This window comes from Pectinophora gossypiella, chromosome 11 (genome assembly GCF_024362695.1).
Source record: "Pectinophora gossypiella chromosome 11, ilPecGoss1.1, whole genome shotgun sequence".
Classification (NCBI taxonomy): Eukaryota; Metazoa; Arthropoda; class Insecta; order Lepidoptera; family Gelechiidae; genus Pectinophora; species Pectinophora gossypiella.
The window spans coordinates 16,641,578-16,666,719 of record NC_065414.1 but is presented as its reverse complement, the minus strand read 5'-3'; the positions used below and the strand labels follow the sequence as shown (position 1 = coordinate 16,666,719).

The window sequence follows — 25,142 nt, the reverse complement described above, 5'->3', positions numbered from 1 at the left end:
TTCATCATTGAGTTTGAAGAGCTCGCTGATTAGATATTTTATTCTAGGCACATTTCAGGGAAGGGTTTCATTATCTTTATTAAAAAGGGGACGTTTGGAGATGTTATCGGGGGTCTGACCTTTCGGCGTTGGTTTTTGAGGTGAAGAATGGCGCGTCGCTGTGGGTGGTAGAGTGACGCGCTGCGGTACACAGCGCTGAGGAAGAACGCTAAAACGAGAACTCCTGTTATTGCTTGCAGTCCCAGCCGCCATCCGAGTTTCCTGTGAACATAATTTTGCAATAAACATAAAATCAATAGACAGAGCTACAAGTCATAAATATCGTAATCTTTCTAAGACGCGGATATGAGGAACCGCATCATGTCAGGTAGGTATCCATCGCCCGAATGGGTAAGCTCACATTTTAAAAAGGACTATTTACAAATATCTGTATCATTCAACCAATAATTTATCTACTTCTATCGTGTGGGTTGTGAGGTGGATTACCAACCCCATGAGCTCTGGTGTCAGGGTTATTATTGAGCCGCCATAGGCCCCTGACATGACTCATGTAACGACTACGTACTTACCGGGACCAACGGCTTGTCATCGACACGAAAAAAGAAGAAGAAGAATAATAATATTAGTAGTAAGTATACATTTAGTTTACTTGCTTTCATAGATATTAACCCATTTATTGCGTGATCACACCGGCCCACTGAGTTTCTTTCAGGCTGTCCAAGGTTAGCTGGAAGAAATCCCAATTAGGGATAAGCTCGCCTATGCTTTATCTAACGATAAATTATATGTAAATTTTCTTTGTATTCTAAAGCAATAAAGAGTATACAAACAAACAAACAAACAAGAAGAAACAATATTGTATTTTCAACCAATAAAAACACAAGGACACCTGCATGAAAGGACTTTGGCGTCTTCTAATTGAACCGTAAAATAAATACAATTTTGATTTGAGCTGGACATACCCGACAGCTTCCTTGTAGGCGACGCTGAAGAGCGCGATGCCGACGCCACCACCAGCGTGCGCCACCAGCTCTACGAATTGCCTCCGTCGTCTGAAGTACGCGCCCAGCACCAGCCCCGCCGCCTCACGAACCAGCCCGCAGCCGATACCCAGGACCACTCCTGATAACACACATTGGCTGTGAATCTACATAACCAAACCACTACTAAATTGTGGGTGACCATAAAACGATTCAGTAAAGTGTAAATACTTTGAAACGACGCGCGTGTATGAAACGATTGACGTATGTGAGTGAAGTAAGTACTTCAGGTTCGAAGCAAATGGGAATCCATGGCCGCTGCTTACCCCTGTGGTGGGAAAAAGTGTACATTACATTATGGTGGCTATGTACATTATGTATGTATATAAATATCCAGGTACACATTTTTTTGACGTAACGTGACTTACCTACATGTAATTGATTTGCCTTGGATGTCAATCACTACTTCAACAGTGAGATGAGAGGGGGTGGGGGGACTGAGGGAAGAGGGTTCTGATCCTGACTCCTCTCCTCAGCTGACGGCAGCGATAAACACTGAATGAAACCTTATATACGTAACCAATAACGATTGTGCTCAAATAAATAGTATAAACTGCCTATATGCGTCCCACTGCTGGGCACAGGCCTCCCCTCAATCGACCGGAGGGGGTATGGAGCATACTCCACCACGCTGCTCCACTGCGGGTTGGTGGAGGTGTTTTGACGGCTAAAATAAATACTTCACTACAAAATAATCATCAATATCACGCGTTTATTTAAAACCATTCCAACTGTAGGTATTGGGAACCTCAACCTCAACCTAAAACAACGAAAGCCAATTTTTTTAAACAAATATATACTCTACAAAGAAAAAAAAACTTTTAAGAAGAAATTTAATATTCAAAACCTATTTGCTGTAAGTAAAACATAGACTGAGAAGAATATTACCAGATAAATTCAGATTATGTTTCCCTAACTAAATATATGTACATTAAGTGGAATAAGGAAAAGGGAAGTCAGTGTATACGATGTCAAGAAACACCCTGGGGTAATCAAGTGATTCCAATCTTTGGATGGACCCTCTTTTCAACACGAATGTCGATATCTGTCCACAGTGGCAGAAAAACCCCATTCCTTTATCCTTTGAAACCTTTTCGTATTACCTTTTGATTGCACCAATTTAAGACGAAAAAAGTATTCAAAATGTACCTTAATTTGTCAACGTCGCCCGTAATTCTATTTTCTTTTTACATCAAGTTTTCTGGTCATAAGACGCGGACCTTCATAAATAGAAAACGTTTTTCTCCCCAATTACCAAGATTTCTTTTTAGAAGCCTTCGTAAGCGGAAAGGTTTATTTGTTCAGAGATATTAATGAAATTATTCACTTCAAAGCGTACTGATAATGAAAACAACTTTGAGCCTAAATTCTGGGATCTCGAAGCCAGTATTAAATTTTGGATGGTCGCAAAGTCAAGGGCCTTATCTGTGCCCTAAATAGACCCCCTTAACTTCCATTTCGAGGGGTTTCAACTAATAGCCCGTAATATACAAATAGGGACATAAAGTTTGTAACTTGTAAAGTTATAACATTACAATCAAGATGGATGTTGAAATCATGACATAAGGTCACAATAAGAAATACTTGTGTTATCTATTCGTTTCCCAAGTACCAATTCTACTGTCTAGGTACTTATGACTTTTTCAATTTCGGGAAAGTTTTACAATAGTGCTTCGATTTCAAGAGAATCTCCCTAAGATTCAATTTGCAGTAAATTCCAACTATCCGTCTGTACGGTGCTAATAAATTAAATCGCTAGTCGCGCAATCAAAGTATTAAACTTGTGAAGACTAACTCACTCTCACAGTGAATATAGATAAGTATCGTTAACTTTCCAGTGTTCGTTTTGTGCTAATAACAAATTAAAGATCATAAATATGAGTCACAACTTCACAAGTCACTATTTTGGAAATTATTTTTGGACATTGCTGTATCTTGCCAGTTTAAACTGATGCAATTGCGTATGTATCAAGAAGTTCGAAACCTGCGCGATTGCTATCAACAGTTTCCCCAACATTGACATCTCAAAGATCTACAGGCTGCTTGTATGTAATGGGAACAATGGCAGTAGGCTTGCTCTCTATTAAACATAGCTGGCGAGGAGTGTGTATATGGTAAAAACCTCTGCCTACCCCTTCGGGGAAACACGCGTGATGCTATATTATGTTGTGAGATTTAACATAAATGTATGTAAATCTATTAGAGTTGTGTTCATCATGGGCTATCATTCTAGGGTAGATAGTGAAAGAGGCAGTAAAAACATACGAAACATGTTCTTCACAACCAACAAACATTTTGGCAACACAAAGAGCTTTTATAACTCAGAGATAAAAGGCTTTACAAAGACGTGAGGCGTTAAAAGAGTTTGATCTAACTAAACTATTATAAGTCACCAAGTTATGTTGTTGGGCAATTTCATAAAGTCTATCTATTACTTATTTATTTTTTAAGGACAGTGACAAGTTTCTATTCTATACTTATGTACTTGGTTATCATGACATAGAGTCACGACAGAAATAATTCCTGTCTTTTGTGAATTTCTAAGTAACAATTATTCTTAGCGCTAATGTCGCCTATTGTCTGCGCGCACCTCATGACGTCAGCCAGCGCGGCGCGGGAGCGAGCGCTGCCGCCGCGCCGCTAACACATTCGCCTTGACCATCGTACGACGCGCACACCGCGCGCGCATACTTTGTACTTGCCTACTTTATACTTACATACTTACGAGCATTAAATAGTGTTATACACTTCATCTAAGGCATTTTTATTAATAGTGTTCTCAAGAACATTTTGGCGCCCCCGGGTGGGCACGAGTCGCTTTATTTCTAAATTCACGACGTCGTCGCGCCGCCATTTACGCGTCATCGCGCTGCGCCACGTTGCGCACACCGCCTCGCCACGTACGTCTTCGCGTTCAAGACCATCTGGGCATGAAAAGGATTCCGGTACAACCACCTACATTCTCGCCGCATCGCAGACTCGACCACCAGCCCAGCCTGCAGGACAGTGGGGTTTCCAAGTCGTAGAGGACCCGTGGTGTGGACCTTACAAGACAAAGGAAGACCAGCGCATCGCATCGTACACTGCCAAGGAGCGTGCCATGAGCTAGTCCATTCTTTTTCATCCTATTTACCTAATTACCTCAATTTGTGTGACTGAGGCAAACAGCAGTGTATGTATCCTACTAAGCTATTATCTTCTTTTACAAAGGTACTTACCTACCTAACTTCCTACATCTTACAAAATTTATCATCTTAACATAATTGCTACGTCATCTTCCCATCGTCTTACATCTTAACTTCTTCTATCTTCTTTGCTACGTAAGCACTGCTACGTACCTATACTGCAGCGCTTCATGCAAGGTTAGCTACGTTTAATATTATTTGCATCCTTTGCAGCTTAATTTCCATCATCACACAATTTTAATTACGTCTTACTTCTTATGTGTTACGATCTTGTAAATATCTGCCTTCTTAAGCGCTAAATTTAGTAAATACCTACCTATCTTCTGCCCGCTAAGCATTTCCATTCAGAGTGCCTATAAATAAACTTACGTTAGCGATATATTTTCTAATCCATCAGCTGTTTGCATCCATAAATACAGTGCTATTATTTCATTAGCGTACAAATCTTTGTTTATAATATTCCAGTGAGAATCGAAGTAGCTGCGCCGCTTCCGTCGCTTGCGCGCTCGGACAACCGGTTCGCGTAATCAACGGGACAATCAGCTGTGCGATAAGGAACAAGGAGCGTAAGCCGTTAGCGATTATCTACTTCATATAACATTTTTTACATCAATTTGCAACATAAGGGAGTTAATTCATTGATTGTGCCGCACTGCTGTACTCACATACCTTACAGGGTAGGCAGGAGGTAACTTGTTTGTTATTTATCAGGATTTATCGTGTAGTATTATTGTTCACGGACACCCGTAAATCTAAACATGGCTGAACCTTCTAGTAAATTATCTCCTTTACTGATTCCATCTACGAATGAACTAAAAGAGCTAAAAACTAAGCGTAGTTCTATTAAAGGTCAAATAACCATATTTGGAAATTATCTTACAAATATAAAAGGGTGCTCCACATTAACTGATACGCAGATCAATGAATTAACTTTGAAATTATCTAAAATTTCAGAGCTTGGTACTAGGTTTGAAGACATACAAACCCGCATAGAAGTCTTGAATGATACAAGCCTTGATGATGAACTGTTAGAAAGAAATAATATTGAAAGCAAACTTCATTTTCATTTTGCCAGCGCTCAATCGATACTTGAAAAATGCAAACCTAAAGACTTACCTAAAGATTTGGATAAACCGTCCCCACCTTCCGAAGGGTCTCATTGTAGTGGTCATACTTCTTGTAATGGTCCGATGAGTTTCAAGTTGCCACAAATTCAAATACATAAGTTCGACGGGGCTTATTTTAAATGGTTAGAATTTCGAGATACATATCGGTCATTAATTCATGAAAATGAAAATATAAAACCTATTCATAAATTTCACTACTTGAACTCTTATCTCGAGGGTGAAGCAGCACGCGTCGTTTCCAACCTTGAGATATCAGCTGACAACTACTCTGAGGCCTGGGATCTTTTATGTAAAAGGTATAATAACAAACGTCAATTGATAACTAACCATCTCAATTCCTTGCTTAATATTGATACTCAACGTGATCGCGACTCTGATAAATCATTGCGCTTCCTAAGTGATCACATAACAAAAAACTTAAGGGCTTTAAATACACTTGGCTTGCCTACCGATAAGTGGGATGCCATTATAATACACATAGTAGCTTCTAAATTAGATAACATTACAAAATTGAAATGGGAGGAGCATAGAAGCACACTAAGTGACTTGCCCACTCTTACTGAATTTAAATCGTTCTTAAAATCACGTGCAGACGTTTTGGAAACGTTATTTCGTTCAAGAAAGGATTTTAAGCCGCCTACTAACAACCGTCACGCCTCATTTAAACCTGAAACAAAGGCTTTCGTGGTTTCAGCTAACAATAACACCGCGCCTCCGCGGCCGTGCGTCGTGTGCCAGGCAGAGCATCGCATTTTTGACTGCGGTGTATTCAAGGCCCTCTCCACTGACGATAAGTGGGGTTAGGTCGCGAAGCTCCGGCTCTGCCACAACTGCTTGCGACCAGACCACGACGCTCGCCACTGCCGCCTGGGCGGCTGCCGTGTGTGTAAGAGGCGTCACAACACCGTACTGCACAAACATAACACTAACACTTCACCTCACACTGCTTCTTCTAGCCGCACTCATGCCACTGAAGGGCTTGATGCTGGCACGTCTTCCTCATCTTCTTCTGCTACTGTTATGACGGTGGTATCCGCCTCTGAAGTGTTATTGTCTACAGCCTTAATTAACATCGTTAATCCAAAAACCGGCAAGACTGAATCGGCAAGGGCTTTGCTTGACAGCGGGAGCCAGTCTTCCTTTATTACGACCGATTTAAGATTGCGGCTTCAACTGGCTTCTGAACCTTGTAGCCCTACAAGCATCCTAGGTATAGGCGATACCTCTGTTGACGTCATTCCCGAGCGCTGCTTTGCACAGATTAAGTCTAAACATGGGACATTCACGCGCTTACAAGACTTCTTAGTACTACCACAAATAACTCATAAACTTCCTAAACATCATATAAACACTCATCATCTTAACATACCATCATCCATCATCCTTGCAGATCCTTCATTCAATCATCCATCATCAATAGATGTTCTTTTGGGAGCTGACATTTTCTGGCATATTATTGGCTCAGAGCAGCGACCCCTTAGTCATGCACATAACCTTCCTATCCTGCATAAATAAATCGCAGCTGGGTTGGTTAATAGCAGGGCCTATTTCATTAATTAACGCACGTAATACTGAATCCCTTCATTGTAATCTTTCAACACAAGACAGTTATAACGATTTAAACGCACAGCTCACTAAGTTTTGGGATTACGAGGACTTTCCTAGTCCTAACCAATGTAAATCTAATATAGTAACTGAAAGTGAAAAACATTTCACTGCCAATACCTACCGTCAACAAGATGGAAGGTTTTGTGTCAGACTTCCACTACTAGATACTCCGGATTGCCTCGGAGAGTCATATTTTATAGCCAAACGGCAATTTACTAATTTAGAAAAACGTTTTCGAACAAATCCTGAGCTAAAGCGTATGTATTCGGACTTTATTACCGAATATCATGATCTAGGACATCTATCTGATTCTATCATACACAAACCTCACACATCATACTTCCTACCGCACCATGCCGTTTTGAAGGAGAATAGCGAGTCAACGAAACTTCGGGTCGTTTTCAATGCATCTTCTCGAACTTCATCTGGTTTCTCCATCAACGACCTGCAAATGATTGGCCCTAATATACAGGATTCATTATTTAACATATTGCTTCGTTTTCGAAATTACAGATATATACTGTCGGGTGACATAGAGAAGCAATATAGACAAATTGTTATGAATGAACTTGATAGGGATTTACAAGTGTGCTCTGAATTATTCTTTTGTGCCTGAACCTTTGTTTCCTTTGCTTGCAATAAAATATTTTTGTATTTGTATTTTAAACTCAATAGCATATACGTAAAAATGTACGTTTGTATGTAGGTACGTAAAAATGTATGTCTCCTTCCGAGAAACTGTGAAAGGCATACTTACAATACAAGAAATAAAAATAAAATTGCTATTCAAAATTCTAGATTAAGTATATTAAATTCATCTTTTTTGGGGTTGTATACGTTTTTACAATAAAATAGCAGATAATATTTTTAATTTGTCAGAAAATAAATTTAAAGCTCATGTGAAGCTTACTTTATGTAAAAAAGCTTATTATGAGATTAATGACTACCTATATGATAAAAATATCTGATATTGAATGTGTTCCTCTAGTTATTAAATAACTTGTAATGTATACCCTCATTGGTTTTTAAAAGATGTGTTACAGTTGCAGTTTCTTGTCATTACTTCTCCTCAGCCATAACACCATGCGAAATGTTACAATGACCTTCAACAAGTTTACCCATGATAATTACGTTGAATATATGATTTTGAATTCTGATTTCATAGCTCAGTACGGTCTGGCTGGTGCAATTGTACAGTAAAGGACATGAAGAGGCAGTCGAGCGACAGCAGTGCCATCAGTCTCGGGGTCGCTTCCTCGCCGATATAACCGTTAATATCTACTCTGTGACATACCATAGCTCAGCATTGTCTGGTGAAGTTGTGTGGCGAACGAGGTGAAGAGGCAAGCTAGCGGCAGCAGTAGACCGCCCAGCAGCGCCACCAGTCTCGGTGACCGCTTCCTTGCCGAAACCAGCGCACCCGCCGCGCGCGACACTCCCACGCAGATCGCTCCTGCCCATACTGATAGATAGATAAAAAAATCATTAGTTTTGAGTAGGTATTCACAATAATTGAGGAGCTCGGTGGCGCAGCGGTAAGCGCGCTCGGTCTGCGATTGTTGAAGTTAAGCAACATTCGCAAAGGCCGGTCATAGGATGGGTGACCACAAAAAAAGTTTTCATCTTGAGCTCCTCCGTGCTTCGGAAGGCACGTTAAGCCGTTGGTCCTGGCTGCATTAGCAGTCGTTAATAACCATCAATCCGCACTGGGCCCCCGTGATGGTTTAAGACCCGATCTCCCTATCCATCTATAGGGAAGGCCCGTGCCCCAGCAGTGGGGACGTTAATGGGCTGATTATGATGATGATGATTCACAATAAAAAAAAAACTAAAATAAGGCGAACACTCAAACACACTTAATACTTAGAGCTAAAAGGGTAATCAACTCAGCATAAAACTCTGCTGACCGGAAGATCAACACAGCGCTACGTACAGATTTTTTCGGTTTTCGGCTGAATCCTAAAGTGACACACAAATCAGATTTTTATTTTTTTGTCCCTCTATTATACATTTTAGATAAGTAGTTACTTCTTTGGCCTGGGGAGCGCGGGGGCTGCTGGTAGAGAGTTAGGGTCGGAAGTAGAAGACAACTATATACCTACGTATGTACGTAATAATAATAAATGTTGTGGGTTTGGTACGAAATTATATTATAAGACTCTGAATCTTTCCCTGTAGTGCTTTCATTTAATAAAAAATAGAGTATCCACTCAAGAAACTTATTCTTATAACCATAATTCGAAAGCGCTGCTGTTCATGACTTTCAGAAAATAACAATTACTTACTGCGCGTTCAATCTCAGTAAATGGAGAACAAGAACATCGCACCGCCCGAGGCGATCCTAATCGCGTATTAATTTTCGATTTCGTATAAAGACTTGTCATCGCCGTATGTCGAACACAATAGTCATTGTGTTCTCGCAGAACACATTCAATATCTCTCCAGGCTTTCCTTCGTATTGCAGCAGTACCTTAATTGGGCTCTCATCGTCGGAACTCTTTGACTGCGATAGCTCTCTGAATCGCGACGCAATACACATTGTTATGTTTGTATGTACAAGTGTAGTGTGCAATTAAGTTCAGAGCTTCCAAGGTTTTACTTAGCGCAATTACGCTCAGAACACTCCGCGTTCAAATTAAATGTGATCGTACCACAAAATATAAAATCATTTACTGTAGAGTTAAATAAATCGGTATAAAATAGAGGACGTGCTTGAAATAACATAGGTCGTACGTGTTAGAAGAGATGGTAAAACGGAAAAATGTGGTAGTAGATGAAGTCAACAGATAAGGTGAACAGTTTATAGGAAAAGCCGCGTCGGCTGTGTCCGGGAACTCGGCACGTAGCTCCGCCGATTAAGGCCCAGCTTAACTCGTTAGCGCCGGCGCTAAATTCCAATTTTCCCGCGCCTCGCACAAACCTGACAGAGTTATGTTCGGCCGCCTCCACCCACGCGACTGACAACAAAGGCTCCGCTCATAACCGAAATTACTTCTTCCTCTTAATATTCCGCCCAGGTCGTGAATCTCAGGAAAATTAATTCGATAAATCAACCGTCCACAAATACCGGCGACTGAGAAACTTCATTTGCCTAAACTCACTCTTAAATCATTCTTATGGAAACACGGCTATAGATTGTTTACATAAACTTTACTAAACAATTGCTAATTTAACGCGTCCTAAAGCCCAGACTCTTATCGAATCCCAGTTCACCGGCCATTTGTAATTAAGTTTCGGAAGTCGAGCTCGTTTAATTTAGATAATACCATTACGCTTTTATTTGATATTAGAAAAAAAGTTAGGTTGTTTATTTAAGTATTTCTGGAGGGTGTCGTTGATAGATTGCTTCCCGGCCCCGGAGTTCAGTCGGCGGGTTGCTTCGCTTTTAGAATAGGCTTCTTCCTCAATCTGGGCTTCGGCGATAACATATTAGGCGCTATTGTGTTTCTCGGGGTAATTTATTGCTGTCACTTACTTCCAACTCCAATTTGCTGGTCTGTCACAAATGGCGTTTACGGAGGCTTCGTTGGCGCTATTAATCTTAACAGTTGTTCCTGTGGATTAGTTTGGTAATTTAATAGATTGGTTTATTGTGTTACCAGCGTGGTCGGCTGTGGGTCCTAAATGTCTGAGGGCGTACACGTGTAGAGCGCCGTAGGCTAGCTGCAACCCGGTGGACAAGAGGTGCGCGAGGAACGCGGCGCCACACACGATCCATCTGGAAACACAAAATACGTTAGCGGCAGCCAGCAGCGGTGCAATTAAATCAGTGCGATGTATCACGCGACTAATTGGCCGGCGGATTGATCGAATGATGGCGAGCCCATATCGCCAGATTCACTAGAGACGTACGTAAATGGCGCGTGAGTGAGGTGGATCCTTATGGAACAAATCTAAGCTGACGTGAAGGTTAAATCAATTAGATTAGACGAACTTCATATATTATTACCGTATCAGTGGCTTGGAGTTCATCGAAACAAAACTGTTCTTACTATCGTACAAGAGTTCTGGAACGTGTTAAATAAGACGGGTATGATATCTCCATCAGATTGCCCAATCCCCTGGCGGCGGTGGTTTGTCGGAGGAATGTTGTCGTATTTATCTTACAGCGGGCCTGGGCACGAGGTCGACAGATGATAAGTCTTCATCTTGTCTCACACATGAACCGCCAGGGAAATACAAGATGCGTGTTCACACGTACATACGCTTGCTTTACTATCAATCTGCGTTTGTAGACAGCTTGTGACACTGCGTGACTGGTTTGTTATTTCTTTTGAAGATTTAGATATTGTAGCACAGTAGTACTTGAACTTATGTCACATATTACGAGTACTTAAGTATCGAGAAGGTTTGTATTGTCCATGTAACTATTTTGTTACCTATATAATTACTTTATACTAAGTGCAAGAGCCACTTTTCCTTTGTAACTGATACCATCATTAGGCTGGCGTCTTTAGCGAATACATAAGAAACCTTCTTAGAAGACTACATTATTATACAAGGAAACCTAATATAGGTATTTAATTATTATATTAGTTCTAGTAGGCAATAATGTGAGATAGAAACTAAATAAATTGAAAATAGTTACCCCCACCCCCCCTCAGGGTAGAAGTGGTGCTTGATGGCGCGTGTGTCGAGCTCGCGCCTGCGCAGTGCGGGCACCGTGCGGTGGAGAGACCGGAGCTCCCTCTCACGCAAGGCCCCCGCCGTCGACTCTTCTTCCCCGTCTGGCCAACCATCTACATATTGCAAAAGATATGTCACCTGTTAACTCACGTTGGCGTATAAAACCAAAATATTTCGCGCTGGACCGCTACGGATTTATCCGCCGTTCATTGCGTAGCATCATAAGCGCCCTGACACCAGGTTTGATTGGTAATCCACATCACAGCCCACACGATAGAAGAAGAAGAGCGCCATTGTGGTTGCGCGATGCCAAAGAAGCAATGAGTAACTTAGAAAGTTTTATACTACGATTGTTATCTCAGTGAATTTCATTTTGTGTATATTTCGCTCCCACCTGGTATGCCCGCGGCAGCTGTCTTTAATAAAAACTCTGTGACATAAACTGTGACGCATCTCACGTCCATAATATAATAATTTCTAAGAATTCGTTTGGAGAAGTAATTCGTGTGGCGAATCGCGTCACTGGATTTCAATCAAACTCAGCACGTCTGCGTGATTGGTCATATACAACGCCAAGAATCAAATATCCGTGCATAAATGCATTCCCGTAATCCCTACACGGGTGTATAGACCCGCAAGTAGATAATCAGTAGACAAACTCTTGATGGACGAAAAACAAATTTCAAGATGAAGGATATGATGAATCGTATGGGGACAGATAGGAGAGGAAATAATTCCTCGGTCCTACCGGTTCAGGATTTACAGGGGAAAAAGGGAGTCCTCGTCAAAAAATATCGCAGCTGTAAATTATCCCTCATCAACACAATCATGATACTTACCTAAGACAGTAATTAATTATTGTTTTTTCTGTGTTCCTTCGTCTGTTGAGATATTAGTGCCTATTTATTGTCGAGACTATTCCGAGAAACAAAGGACAACATTTTATTCACAAAGCATTAGTTTTGCCCTAAATAAGCATTCGTGTACGTACTTCCTTACACAAGATAATAAATTATGAATGATTATGGCCCGAATTAGATGAGATACTTATCTCAGACAAAATATTAATGATATTATTGGATAGAAATCAGGCGAATTATTAACGAAGATGTGTTGAATAAATGCTTAGGTACTATTAATTACGGAATTCAGTACCTACTTACCAAGGCTAATCTAATACACAACTGATTACAATTAACCCGATTAACTTTTCGAACTATGGAAAGCAGATCTCAACCAGACACAATGTAAAGTCTATTGTGTCTGGTATATTGGCAGATGAGAGGTTAATACATTCAGAGACTCATCCACAGGCGCTGTCCAATGATCCAAGTGCCTTACTATTGTGATTAAAGGATCAAAGATCCGTGGTCTATGTCCCTGAAAGGGTTATGCAAGAAAAATGACGTACCATAGTGCGGCAAGCAGGTGTATGAGGTGGAGAGCGGGCGGCAGCGGCAACGCGGCGCGGCGCGCGGGGCACGGGGCGGCGGCGGCGGCGAGGCCGACGGCGACGGGGACCACCAGCCCGCCTCCATCAGCCGGCCATGCCTGCACCCGCACCCGCACCCGCGCGTGCGCTACCTGGGGTCAACATATACTGGTCACTCAACTGAAACTTCTTACATAACACAACATAAACATTCTATACATATACGTCCCACTGCTGAGCACAGACCTCCCCTCAATCAACCGAAGAAGGTATGGAGCATACTCCACCACGCCGCTCTACTGCGGGTTGGTGGCAAGTTACACTATTAATTAATCAGAAATCACACACACTACTGCCTCCGTGGTCCAGTGGTTGAGCGTTGGGCTCACGATCCGGAGGCTCCGGGTTCGAATCCCGGTAGGGACATATCACAAAAATCACTTTGTGATCCCTAGTTTGGTTAGGACATTACAGGCTGATCACCTGATTGTCCGAAAGTAAGATGATCTGTGCTTCGGAAACGTTAAGCCGTTGGTCCCGGTTACTACTTACTGATGTAAGTAGGTATGTAGTCTTTACATGAGGCATGGCAGGGACCTTTGGCGGCTCACTAATAACCGACATTAATAACTGACACCAGGGTTGATGAGGTTGGTATTCCACCTCACAACCCACACGATAAGAAGAAGAAAACACTTAGGTATTTAAAATCAAAATTCTGATTAATTTCTATCTACCACCACTTAGGATCTTATCATGTCGGTCACGAAACTCTTCCATAAAACAAACACACAACTAAAATCATAACATCTCATTTGACAAGTAAGTAGATAAGAATTCAAGCCAATAAAACATCACAAAATACCTTGGGAAAATGATTCAGCTTATCGACATTAACAGGAATGACGTGAACCCAGCAACAAGTTAAAATGTAGATCCGTTTCACTTGGCACAAATACATTATTCAAGTGGAAACTGTAAACGAATGCGGGGCTGATAACGATTCAATTTTGCGGCGACACTGATAGCAGTGCTCTTTGCCCTAATGAATTCCTAATCGCCATGCAGCGAGCAGTAAGCGGCTTCTAATTAATTAATGTCGCGCTGGGGCTACACTGTTGCATTCCCAAGTGGATAACATTGTTACAAACTATATTCTTCTCATTGCTCTGGGGCCTTCTCTTTGCTGCGAACGTTTCTCAAGTGAAGTATCTAACCTAGGCTGACACAGTTGCGAAACTTTTGAAAATATCCGAAGAAGTTTCCTTGATATGATCTCTACCGTGTCTTGTAACAAAACAGTTGACGTTCTACATGGAGATAAATAAGAAAGTCCACTGAAAACTGACGCTATTGCCTGCAGTTAATCAATCAAGTCAGTGGCTAAATCCTATTTTCATACTGAATGACACAAACGACGGCGTGTAAAGAAAAATAAGTACATTGTTTTTAAACTTTTCACGACTAAATAAAAAAAAAGATCTGAAGTTTTGATAATCATTTTAATACTAGTTGCTACCCACGGCCGTACGTGAGTACAAAAAAAGAAATTTAAAAGTATTATAAAACGTGAGGTTCAAATACATTAAAATATTTTTGTTTTACTAAGGCGGGCAAAACCATCAGCGTTAAACAGAGATGACCAAATGGTTCTGAAAACCACCTCTGCAGAGTCTAGAACGAGCCGCGTTCAGAACTTAAATCTACTTAGATCCTACACAGCTCAACAATTCCCCGAAATCAACAAGTGGTTCATTTCTTTAGTGTACTTTGAATATTAATTGTTTAATTCTAGAACTGTCTCGAGCTGACAGATAAGACCGGGTAGTGCAGTATGACAACGTCCTAAGACCGGATAATTAGCGCCGGTTGGACCCGGATAGCTCCATAATTAAGATACGGGCAACACCGCCAACCTAGCTGCACAGAGTAATTAAAAATAAAACGTTTCTGCAGTTCCTTCTTTAAACGACGCAAATGAAATGGCTAGATAATGCTAACATGACGGTCGTTAAGCTTCCAGAGAGCAATTTAGAGAAGAGGAATTATCCGGTGTTTGTGTATCTGCTTTAAATTGTGCAGTTTGTTGGGATGGCGAGTAATTCGATATCTCTACCAATTGCGTCGGTTTTTTTAAATATAAAGTCGTTTACTAACCGTATTGCTGGATTGTCAGGTGTTGTCCGGTGTGTGCGGTAAGTGTGGGCGGGTAAAGTGTGTGGGGAGTGTGGTACCTGGCACAGGCGCACCGCTCCACGCCCTCGCTCACGCTGTACACGCTGCCGCGATACATCCGCTCGCCGGCCGCGTCACACGTCTCGCCCCCGCATCCTCTAACATCCGCAAAATCCACTATTCTCCCCCCTGCATCCTCTATTTATTCACACACCTATATCACGTCATCTGTCCCACTACATGCTCGGTCAATCACCTCACTTCACTATTCAACACTCGACACTAACGCGGTCTTCATTATGCTGCTACAGTAAGTACCTGAAATGAAAGAGAAAGTTATTAATTCCAAATACGTAACAGTCCTTTATGAAAGATTCATCATCGTTCTCTTCGAATATTTACAATTTACAATGAGAATATAGAATTCACAAAAGTTTTGGGAGTTTCCTATAAAGTTTAGTATTCCACAAAGCCCTAGGGACTGTACATATGTACCATATAAGTACTAAATAGCTATATAAGTGCTTGAACTTCATTAGTTGAAATCATTTAATATTTGAATTGGTTGGCGCTGTCGTTGGCTTTGTGAATGAAGAACTGCTTCATTTTTTTAATCCTTGAAGATTTCACGGGACTGTCTGTCTGACCTTCCAACCCGCGAAGGGAAACCAGCCCAATACAAGTCCACATACGTCCGAAAATGCATTTCTGGGTATGTGGGTTTCCTCACGATGTTTTCCTTCAGCGCTGAGCACGTGAGCATATTTATGATCCAAACATGAATTCGAAAACAAATTCGACAATCATTGGTTTAGGCCGCTGGATTCGAACCTACGACTTCAAAATGAAAGGCAAGCGTTCTAGCCACTTGGCTACCACGGCTTATTTCTCTCTGCTTCATTTGTTTATAAGAAAAAATAAAAGTAAAAAACATGAGCAGCATTTTTCATTAAACGCTCTCTCGTCTTTGCCTATAAGTAATATATATTATTTTAGATAGACGGTACTCTATCACGTCTTGATGAAGATTAAAATTCAGCGACGTGGGTGCCGTACGTGATCGTGTGAAGTGGATATGCACGCTGCGAAGTATAATTTGCATTCAATGAGATATTCTACGGAGGAACCGATCGCAAATACCTAGCCATAGAGTTTGCAGCTCGATAACCTATCTAATATCAAACGATATTGATAATCTTTATTGCAACGTTAAGACAGTGAAAACATCCTAAATAACTTGCTGTGTTGAACTTTGTACTCCTATGAATTATAACTCAATCATCAAACCGTGATTTACCTACTAACATTTTCAGAAAAATTATCTTTATTCCTTACACACGCTTTTGATTTTCTTGTACAATAAGTTTTCCTCGTCATGGTTTCCTGTAAAGAGAAATTGATGGTTCTGTACGAGTTCTTTGACAGAACTATCTATTACAATTAGCATTGCTTCATGTATGCATGTACCTCCAAACTTTACAAAATTATCTACTTTTTCTTTTCTTCATGCCAATGCAATGGTTTGTACGCCATTTTTTTTTAGATTACCCAGGGTGCGCCTGACATGAGGGTCGTATTATATACAGGGTGTTAGTGGCATCGTAACGAATACTAAGGGAAATTCAGACCATGATTCTGAGTTAATATCAAGTGGAATTTTCCGTCGCAAAATTCATGATTTTTTTTGTGTTTTTTAAAATACATAATAATTATTGCAAGAAAATCTAAATAAAACAGCATTAAATCCACCACAGGCTTCGTCAAAATCTTCGTCTTCGTCGTTTTTTAAATATTTTCAATTCCATACTTTTGCGATGGAAACTTCCACTTGATATCAAATGATACTCATGGTATGAATCAACCCTCAAAGTTTTCGTTACGATGTCACTTACACCCTGTATAGTACGTCACTCCTGGAGGTTCTTTTATTGCAGGGTAGAACAAAGTAGGTAGAAAAAAGTACAAATTGGTAAATATTTAAACAAGGTAGGATGACTGGGTCACTGATAGAGTGTTAAACCAGGACGACTCAGTCTGGCACACTAAAATGCAACTCTATTAACCGGAACATTACATCACCGCTATCGTGGATGAAAACGTGAACTAACTTTCCCGGTCTATATTATCCAGGGCTTTGAACTAATGAGATTGGAACTTAGTTAAAATTATTCAAGCAGATTATGTTTTTAGTCTGAAATGCCTGATTATTTTAAACAATTCTTGGTATTTGAATGAAATGTTTAAATTAAAGCGCAGAAGTAGACTACGGCCATCGAATATATTAACGGTTTCACAGTTAGAAAATCGAACGGCACTCGCAGAAAGATCCATAAGTATTTTAAGCCAATTGTTTTTTTCAAAGTGCTGCAAATAGTTTTTGGAAACCAATTTAATGAAAAGTCTTGCGAAAATTTCCAAGCGTAGATTCGTTGTAGACCGCACTACGACAAAGTTCTCAAAGATAATATCCATAACCGACAACAGGTGACATTCTTATAACCTCTTCCAACTTCTTACCAGTAAACATTGTAGCAAAATCTGAAGTAGGCAACAATGTATAACTGACAGATTTGCATGTTTTGAGGTGATTATTACGTAGAGCTCACTTGAAAATGCCTCTAGACGGTGAAGGCGGCTGACTAGATGGCGACATAATGCCTAATAACGATGCATCAAAGCGTTATTGCGCTCTTAAGTATTATCATTTACCTCGTTAAGGGTCTACTATATTAAAATTTTGGTTCGAGACAAGCCACTTCTCTAGAAGCCATTCTGAGCACAATAAATAATAAAGTTCTCAACGTACCTATATGAACTACCTAAAATAGTAAGTAGATTAAAATCCTTCTCAATTTGTTTGTATACTACTATAATAATGTAATCATGACGAACACCAATGTTATCAAGGCTTGAGTTGAGTCTGTCTGACTTTTATAGGGTGTGTATAATTATAATTTCATAAAACTTTCTTTTTAAAAATAATAATAATAATTAGCTATTACTAAATGATACTCATTTCTATGTTTTAAAATTTGAAATTGTTAATAATATAGGTTGTTTTTTTCCAATATGGATCGTTGATGTAATATCCGGTTGTTATTATAGGCAATGGTTCTGGAGCCCCCTTATCCTTACCCTGATGGATATGATTCATCATCTGGTTCTGGCTGGTTAAGGTCGTAGGACTTCGTATCAATAGTGGCTGCAAGTTGTCCTTGATTATTTGTGGCTCTGCCCATGTATATCTACGTGTATTACGTACGTATTATTTAAAATCAAATTAAGCATCATTTCATTTTTCGTGGATTTGCTTCTCGAAAATTGTTACGTAGAACAATGACAACGACATTAAGGAGACGTGTCGATGTGAGCTAATATAAAAACAATTTGCTACACGTTCCCGGATCATCCACGAGCGTGCGATTGTTCGATCGAGTGTTCGATCCTAATACATTTACCCGCTCAACGGGAAACTCGTAAAATAACCAACATATGTTTGATTAAATGAAGCAAATAATAAAAAAATATTTATAAGCACAACGGTAACGACACAAAGCGAAATGCGCTGTCAACCTTTCCGGCGACCGGCCGGATCCCACTCGTAATACATAAATCTGAGCCATATGGCACACACGCCCATAAAAATGGAATCTAATCCCCGCACTCACTCACTTTTCCATCCTTATGATAATGTATCTCAGATTTTTACAACCATTATTGTGTTAATATTAAAATGACTCTTCAGCAGTCTGCATCTATAGTGAAAATGTTGATTTGTTAGAAGCTGCGAGTACAATATTTAACTTGTTTAAAGTCGACATTATGATGGATGGGATCTATTAATCAGGACTGACTCGTCGCTAAGGGGCCCCATTAAATATTATACGGCATCAGATGTTCCCTGCAAGTGTAGCCCTTGGAAGTAATTTATTCAGCGCCTGCAGGTCTCGCCAGCTGGACAGTTAATTTATCGAAGCATTATTCAGCGTCGCGGCGCCAACTGACGTCACCAGCCAATGAACCGGCGATCACCGTCTCATCAGCAGCTCATAATAAAGATTCAAAGCTTCGTTAACCTTAATGATATTATGATTTGTTGCCACGATTTGGCAGCCAATTATTTATTTTAGTCGCCGACCGGAGGCATAAAACGGTCAATAACATCCAAAACATCTACATTCTGCCAGCATTATCAAAACATGGAGATTTATGTCTGAGTTTTTTGGCTAGAATATGTGTTTGTTGGGATGGACTACGATAATAAATATTCATTGTACTTTCACTATCTTTTATGTGAACATTATTAGCGTTTTTGACGAAAAGAAAACACAACTTAGTATTTTCGCCACACAGTCGAAGTCAAAAACATTACAGCAAAAAGAATCCGTGTAACTTTGTTGACTTGAATTCTTCCCTTAGTTAATATTCACCTTGTGATTCCGCTTTCAACCGGAACGGGACAGTTTTTCTCACGGATGCCGGTGAGAATTCGTCCCAGGAGTGCTAGTTCCTTCGCATTTCTTTCTCTTACACCCAAAATGACAAATGTTTGTAGAAATTCCGAAAAACAACGTTGTCCGAACCGAGGGTTCGAACAATATCTCTGGGAGTTTGTGTCTCGTATGACAATTAGCGTTACTTGCGAGCGCCCCGCTATAGCAATGTTTGTCAAAGCTTCTTTCGATGAATATTTAAGTAAAGATGCAATCTTTGCGATTTTTGTTTTTACTATCTTATAGAACGAACTGTGTAGTAAGAAAAACACAAACAATACATATTCTAGCCATTAAACAAGTATGAAACCCTAAAATCCCTTAGAAGCGGTATTAATTTAAATAAAAAAATACTTCACGTAATATTAGCTAAATGACTGCTCATACATTTTTGATCAGGATATTCCTTTGACTCGAAATAACTTACTCATCAACAAGTCTTAAAATAAACATCATAAATATTGCACGTGTTCCAAACGAAACATAATTAAGTTTTCCGCTGAAGTTGAAGCGAAATTATTAGCTTTCGCAACTTCGGTCAAAGAGCGAAGTCAGAAACAGTGACGATTTAATTCATGTAAATTCTAAAGGATTTTCGTCCGTATTCCACAATTAACCGGATTGAACTGGCTTGTAAACAATCTGCGGAACCTTGCGATGTAAATAACTGAACCTTCAAATAAGAAGCAACAGCGGATCGTAATCATAATGGAATAATTTTAACGAGGCATATTAAAAGGGCCATAACAAGCATTCCGAAAATGTGCTACGTGAAAGGACTGAGTGCCTTGTATAGAACTAAGATATCTTGTTTTCTGGAGCAAGATAAAGTACTGTACGTTATCAACGTTTTTCTTTCCACGTAATATATTCCATAACCTTTTAAACATGTGATGCTTATGTAAAATGTAGAATCTCTAGATTGTCTAGGTAGCTTTTACTTATTTTTCATATATCGGCCTATTTAATGAACTATATAAAACATCAAAGAACATATCGCATCCCTAGATACACACTCCGAGCTGTCGAACTTTAGATTCGACATGTTGTTACATTTCCGTGAATTTATTTTAACGTCATCAAAGCTATATTTTTAGCTTCCTTTTTAAATTGCTTATAGATTTATATTTAATCGTTCTTGTTTAGTAAATCCATCATAGCTTTTGAAATGGAGACAATTTTGTCCCAAATATTTTTCTCATAAAATTGGTCAACTGAGACCTTCTCAACAAATCCCATTACGTACCCTGGAATCGTTTGGGCGTAATGGCACATTAAAGGAATCTTCCGGGCATAAACATACTAATATACATCTGGTAAGGCTGGCAACACCGACGTAAATAATAAACGTATGGCAACACTCGAACGTGTAATAATGTTAGTTTATAGCTTGATTTATGTTTATTAAAGTCGTGAGATGTATAAGCAAGATCTCGTTAGTGGAAATGACCATGGGAGGGGCTGTAATACTGTTATAATTAAATATTATTAATGAGATGGTAGCTTTACGGTAGTAATCGTTTTACCCAGACAAGATAGCTGTTAGGTATAAGTCAATACCTACATAGATATTGGTACGTTTTGGATATGCTGAAATTGTGGTTTTGGTTTTAGAAACGTTTATTCCAGAGTTCATTTGGATAACTTTAAAGTCGAGTCAGTGAGGTTCTTATTTATTGAAAGTAGGTTTGCGTTTGACCATAATCTATCCTAATGGAAAGCGAAGGTACGGATTAATAAGGCATTCTCTTACCGGATATGTCCCTATTTACTCTAGTTTTGATGTGGAGTAAATATGCAGGGAGAAAGCAGCGGGGCGAGGTACTATACAATCAGTCTCCAGTTCTCCAGGGGACTGTGAACGACACACGTGGATAGTACAACAGGCCGAAACTCCTCTAGTTTAATTTTTCAATTTATTCATTCAGTTCCTGTTAGTATCTATCGCTTCACTACGAAATATTCGATATAACCATTGCCAAATCGCGGTCTGCCCTATTCAACATTTATTGGTCATGTAGCAGCTGCGACCAATTCACTGCTACTTCAACATTCTGATCCTGTGATAACCGCGGACCTGTTGAATCTAACAATTTTGTTACAAAAGATTGGTCACAAATGGCTTAAAAAACAAGAGTATGTATAGTATAACTAATGTTGTTTTTAATATTAGTTATACAGATTAATTTCAAACCAACCTACATAGAGCAAGAACTTCCTTCTTCTTATACGGTTTCTAACAATAGAAGCGATACCGATTAGTAGAACATAGTTTACGCCAGTAGAAGTAACAGGAAAATAAATATACCACGATGATAAATTGCTGATCATTTATTGTATCGTATAAGTAAGAAGAGATAAGTATCGATATACAAGAGCTGTGTACGGTCACGAGCATTAATATGTATACACTTTGGTACCATGTCTCATTAACTTTTTTGACAAATTGAACTATAAGTCTCTTTAAATGTCAAATATGTTAGTGCGACAGAGTCCTAAAGCAGGTAGGTACATTATATTGCTCATGATACCACACTTCGGGATTACGTAACTTAATTCAACATTATTAGGAAATTATTCCCGTAAACTTAAACTTTTCTATGAATTATCACAGTAAGTACCCACGCATATCATTAATCATGGAAAGAGATATGCTTCGTGTTATGAAAGTGATTTGAAAATGGTCTTTTGATATTCAAAAACTTTATTGCGTACGCAATGAAAAAATATCTGTCTGCCTATCTGCCCTCTCTTACTTTTAAATATCTCTTTCCTAGTCTGCTGGAAGAGATTTCTACTAGAAATATGCTGAACTGTTTGTCTATCTTGTGTTTGTCTAATTGTTTTTCGATAACAGTAGAAGAACTCCCTTAGTAGGTGTGTATGTATGTATCTACAGCTTTTTCAAGAAAAACCCACCAACCACCGAACAGGCAGGCATAATCGAGTTTCTTTGTAGCGCTGATCTACTGAGGATTACTAAAACACTAGGATCAAACTATTTGATTTATTGAATGTTGTGTTTAAAGACTGTGTAGTCTCCAACAGATGGACGGGTCACAATAGACTTGCCCACGTGCCATCACATTGGACTTTATAAAGAGACAAGTTGTCACTGTTGCTCTAATAAAACTGTTCTATTGTTGCGATAAGGTGTTACGCTGTTTCTCAGAATCTGAACAGTAGGCGTGGAGGTCACGCCCCCCGAGAAACAATTGACGATCACACCCACACTTGGCCGAAGACCGATCGCGTGACAAACAAAATAATATATAATAATAGAAGCTAATTGACTGAACAAAAACATAATATATGAATCGGTATTTGTGTCCTCAGATGAATAGGATAAATCGGAACACATTACCAATACATCGCTTAAGATATTGACAATATTTATGTCATATTAGATAACCTAGATATGAAGTGAATCTTACATAGACTCGAAATTTATCCAGCATTTAAAGTAAGTATCTATTTCTATTTGTCTCTCATGTCATCTGGTATGAAACAAACAAACAAAATACCTTCAAAACTATTGATTAAAATATTTAAGAAACAAAAATTACACCGGATGTTTTTGTTCTCCGTGCCATTTGCTATGAAGTGCTCGCCTCGCTCCTCACATGAAATTTTCAACATTCAAAAACTGTGTCACTGTAATGAAATTCAATTGCTTTGTTTACCATTTTGTACTAAGTGCATCACTTTGGAAGAAGTACGCATTGTTATATCTAGGATTCTTCTTCCTCCTTGCGCTATCCTACTTTAGGTGGGGTCGGCGCTCCTAATTTTGCGGCGCCATGACATTCTGTGTAGGGTTGTTGTTATATCTAGGATTATGTTTTTATAATAAAATATTAATTTATCATTATCAAACAAGATCTGAAGAACCTCAACATAATATGAAGTATTTATTGGACAGTGGACTAAACGTGGCTAGACTGTCATACTTTATAATTTATTTATTATATTTACTTACGGTGGCGCGAGCAAGCTGGGGACAGGGAAGAGTGGAAGAAGGGAAGAGAGGCCTTTACCCTGCAGTGGGACATTGAGGGCTATTAATAATAATAATAATAATTTTATTTACTTACTTAACAGTTCATTGTACACAGGTTCAGCTTATTTCTAGAAGAAATCTCTTTCATCAGAACGAGAAAGAGATAGTTTAAAACTAAGTCGGGACAGATATTTTTTCATAGCGTACAAAACAAAGATTTTGAATTTCAAAAGACCATAGTCTTTGCTTACCCCAGTGGAAAATAGGCCTGAGTTTAAGTATGTATGTATGTATTTACAAGATTATAACCTTTGAAAACTTTGAATTTTCGAATCACTAACTTTATGGAAGGAACATGAAACATCAATGAATTAGGTGACAAATGATCTGAACATAATCCGCTAGCCTGCTAAATTTCAGTGAGCGAAAATAAATTTAGCCTGTGTTCAAAGTATATTAACTTGGCTCCTAAAATATTCCTTTTACTTCATTAACTTGTTTATTGTTAGTCTATCATGAAATTCTGCAGGTGAAGTAGAAAACTTAAGTTGGTTGGTAAAATTAAGTAAAATATTTTAATAGGCATCAAAAGCGCTTCTAAACTTTGGGGAAAAAAATATTGAGAGTAACTTCTTTATAATCCTACCAAATGTTCTTTTAAAATCCAAACTACAATGGGTCAGCCCAAAAAAGCCAACAAATGGCGCATTATATTATAGTGGGATTGATTATTAAATGTATGGATGGATTGATTTTTGATTGTTAAAATTCGTATCATAATTGAAACCTTCTTCTCATAAATGTCCTAACCAAACTAGGAGTCACAAAGTATTTTTTGTGATATTTCCTACCGGGAGTCGAACCCAAGACTTCCGGAGGGCCACGGAGGCCGGAAAATTGAAACCAATAGCGCTGAACAAAAATTGATATTCCAGCGGCTGAAAGATTTTTAAATAAAATAACGTAAGCTCGTTGTCGGTTGAATATCATAGCGAGATGATAGTGTTGTAGTCCCACTGTACACTGTTAGTGCTGGAACTATTAATTGATCAAACGTTACACGAGTATTGTATCGCCGAAACAGCCGGCTGCAGCATTCGCGCATGCGCCACTTTCAACGCTTTTGACAAAATACGAACATTTGAGTTAGGGATGAAACACGAAATTCCGCAAAATTAATTGGGACGCACATTTCTTTAATTACCTATCTACATATAAGAAGGGTATGGTGGGTAGTCGGTGGTACTAGCACACCCCGGAAACATACATTCATACAAAAATGTTATTCTTAACGTGTGCCGCCGTGGAGCCGTGGTACCCCAGTTGGTAAAACGGTTGCCTCTCACTTTGAGATCGCAGGTTCGAATCCAGCACACGCCGAAATCAATGATTGTCGAATTTGTTTTTTGAATTCATATTTGGATCATAAATGATCATCACCTGCTCAGCAGTTAAG

The 25,142-nt window shown here is 39.3% G+C and overlaps 2 protein-coding genes across 4 annotated transcripts in view; one reads left to right on the top strand and one right to left on the bottom strand.

Annotated features, from left to right (window-relative positions):
• The window catches only part of LOC126370915 (monocarboxylate transporter 4-like), a 58,061-nt gene that overhangs the window by 2,614 nt on the left and 30,305 nt on the right, over window positions 1–25,142 (bottom strand). Inside the window, exons 2-8 of the mRNA XM_050016034.1 lie at window positions 15,176–15,511; window positions 12,998–13,170; window positions 11,549–11,699; window positions 10,560–10,678; window positions 8,255–8,422; window positions 963–1,122; window positions 120–261 (exon numbers count right to left, since the gene is read on the bottom strand). Of these exons, the coding sequence (XP_049871991.1) occupies window positions 120–261; window positions 963–1,122; window positions 8,255–8,422; window positions 10,560–10,678; window positions 11,549–11,699; window positions 12,998–13,124 (867 nt within the window). The 5' untranslated portion in view covers window positions 13,125–13,170; window positions 15,176–15,511. The remainder of the gene's footprint in view (window positions 1–119; window positions 262–962; window positions 1,123–8,254; window positions 8,423–10,559; window positions 10,679–11,548; window positions 11,700–12,997; window positions 13,171–15,175; window positions 15,512–25,142) is intronic.
• Window positions 3,624–7,543, top strand: LOC126370908 (uncharacterized). Of its 3 annotated transcripts, none has more exons than XM_050016028.1 (2): window positions 3,624–4,118; window positions 4,691–7,543. In XM_050016028.1, exon 2 carries the CDS (start codon window positions 4,984–4,986, stop codon window positions 6,154–6,156), a length of 1,173 nt encoding a protein of 390 aa, XP_049871985.1. In that variant the 5' UTR covers window positions 3,624–4,118; window positions 4,691–4,983; the 3' UTR covers window positions 6,157–7,543. The 3 variants fall into 3 exon arrangements, with proteins under 3 accessions (XP_049871985.1, XP_049871984.1, XP_049871983.1); XM_050016027.1 differs by having other exon boundaries at window positions 3,624–4,212; XM_050016026.1 differs by having other exon boundaries at window positions 3,624–4,250.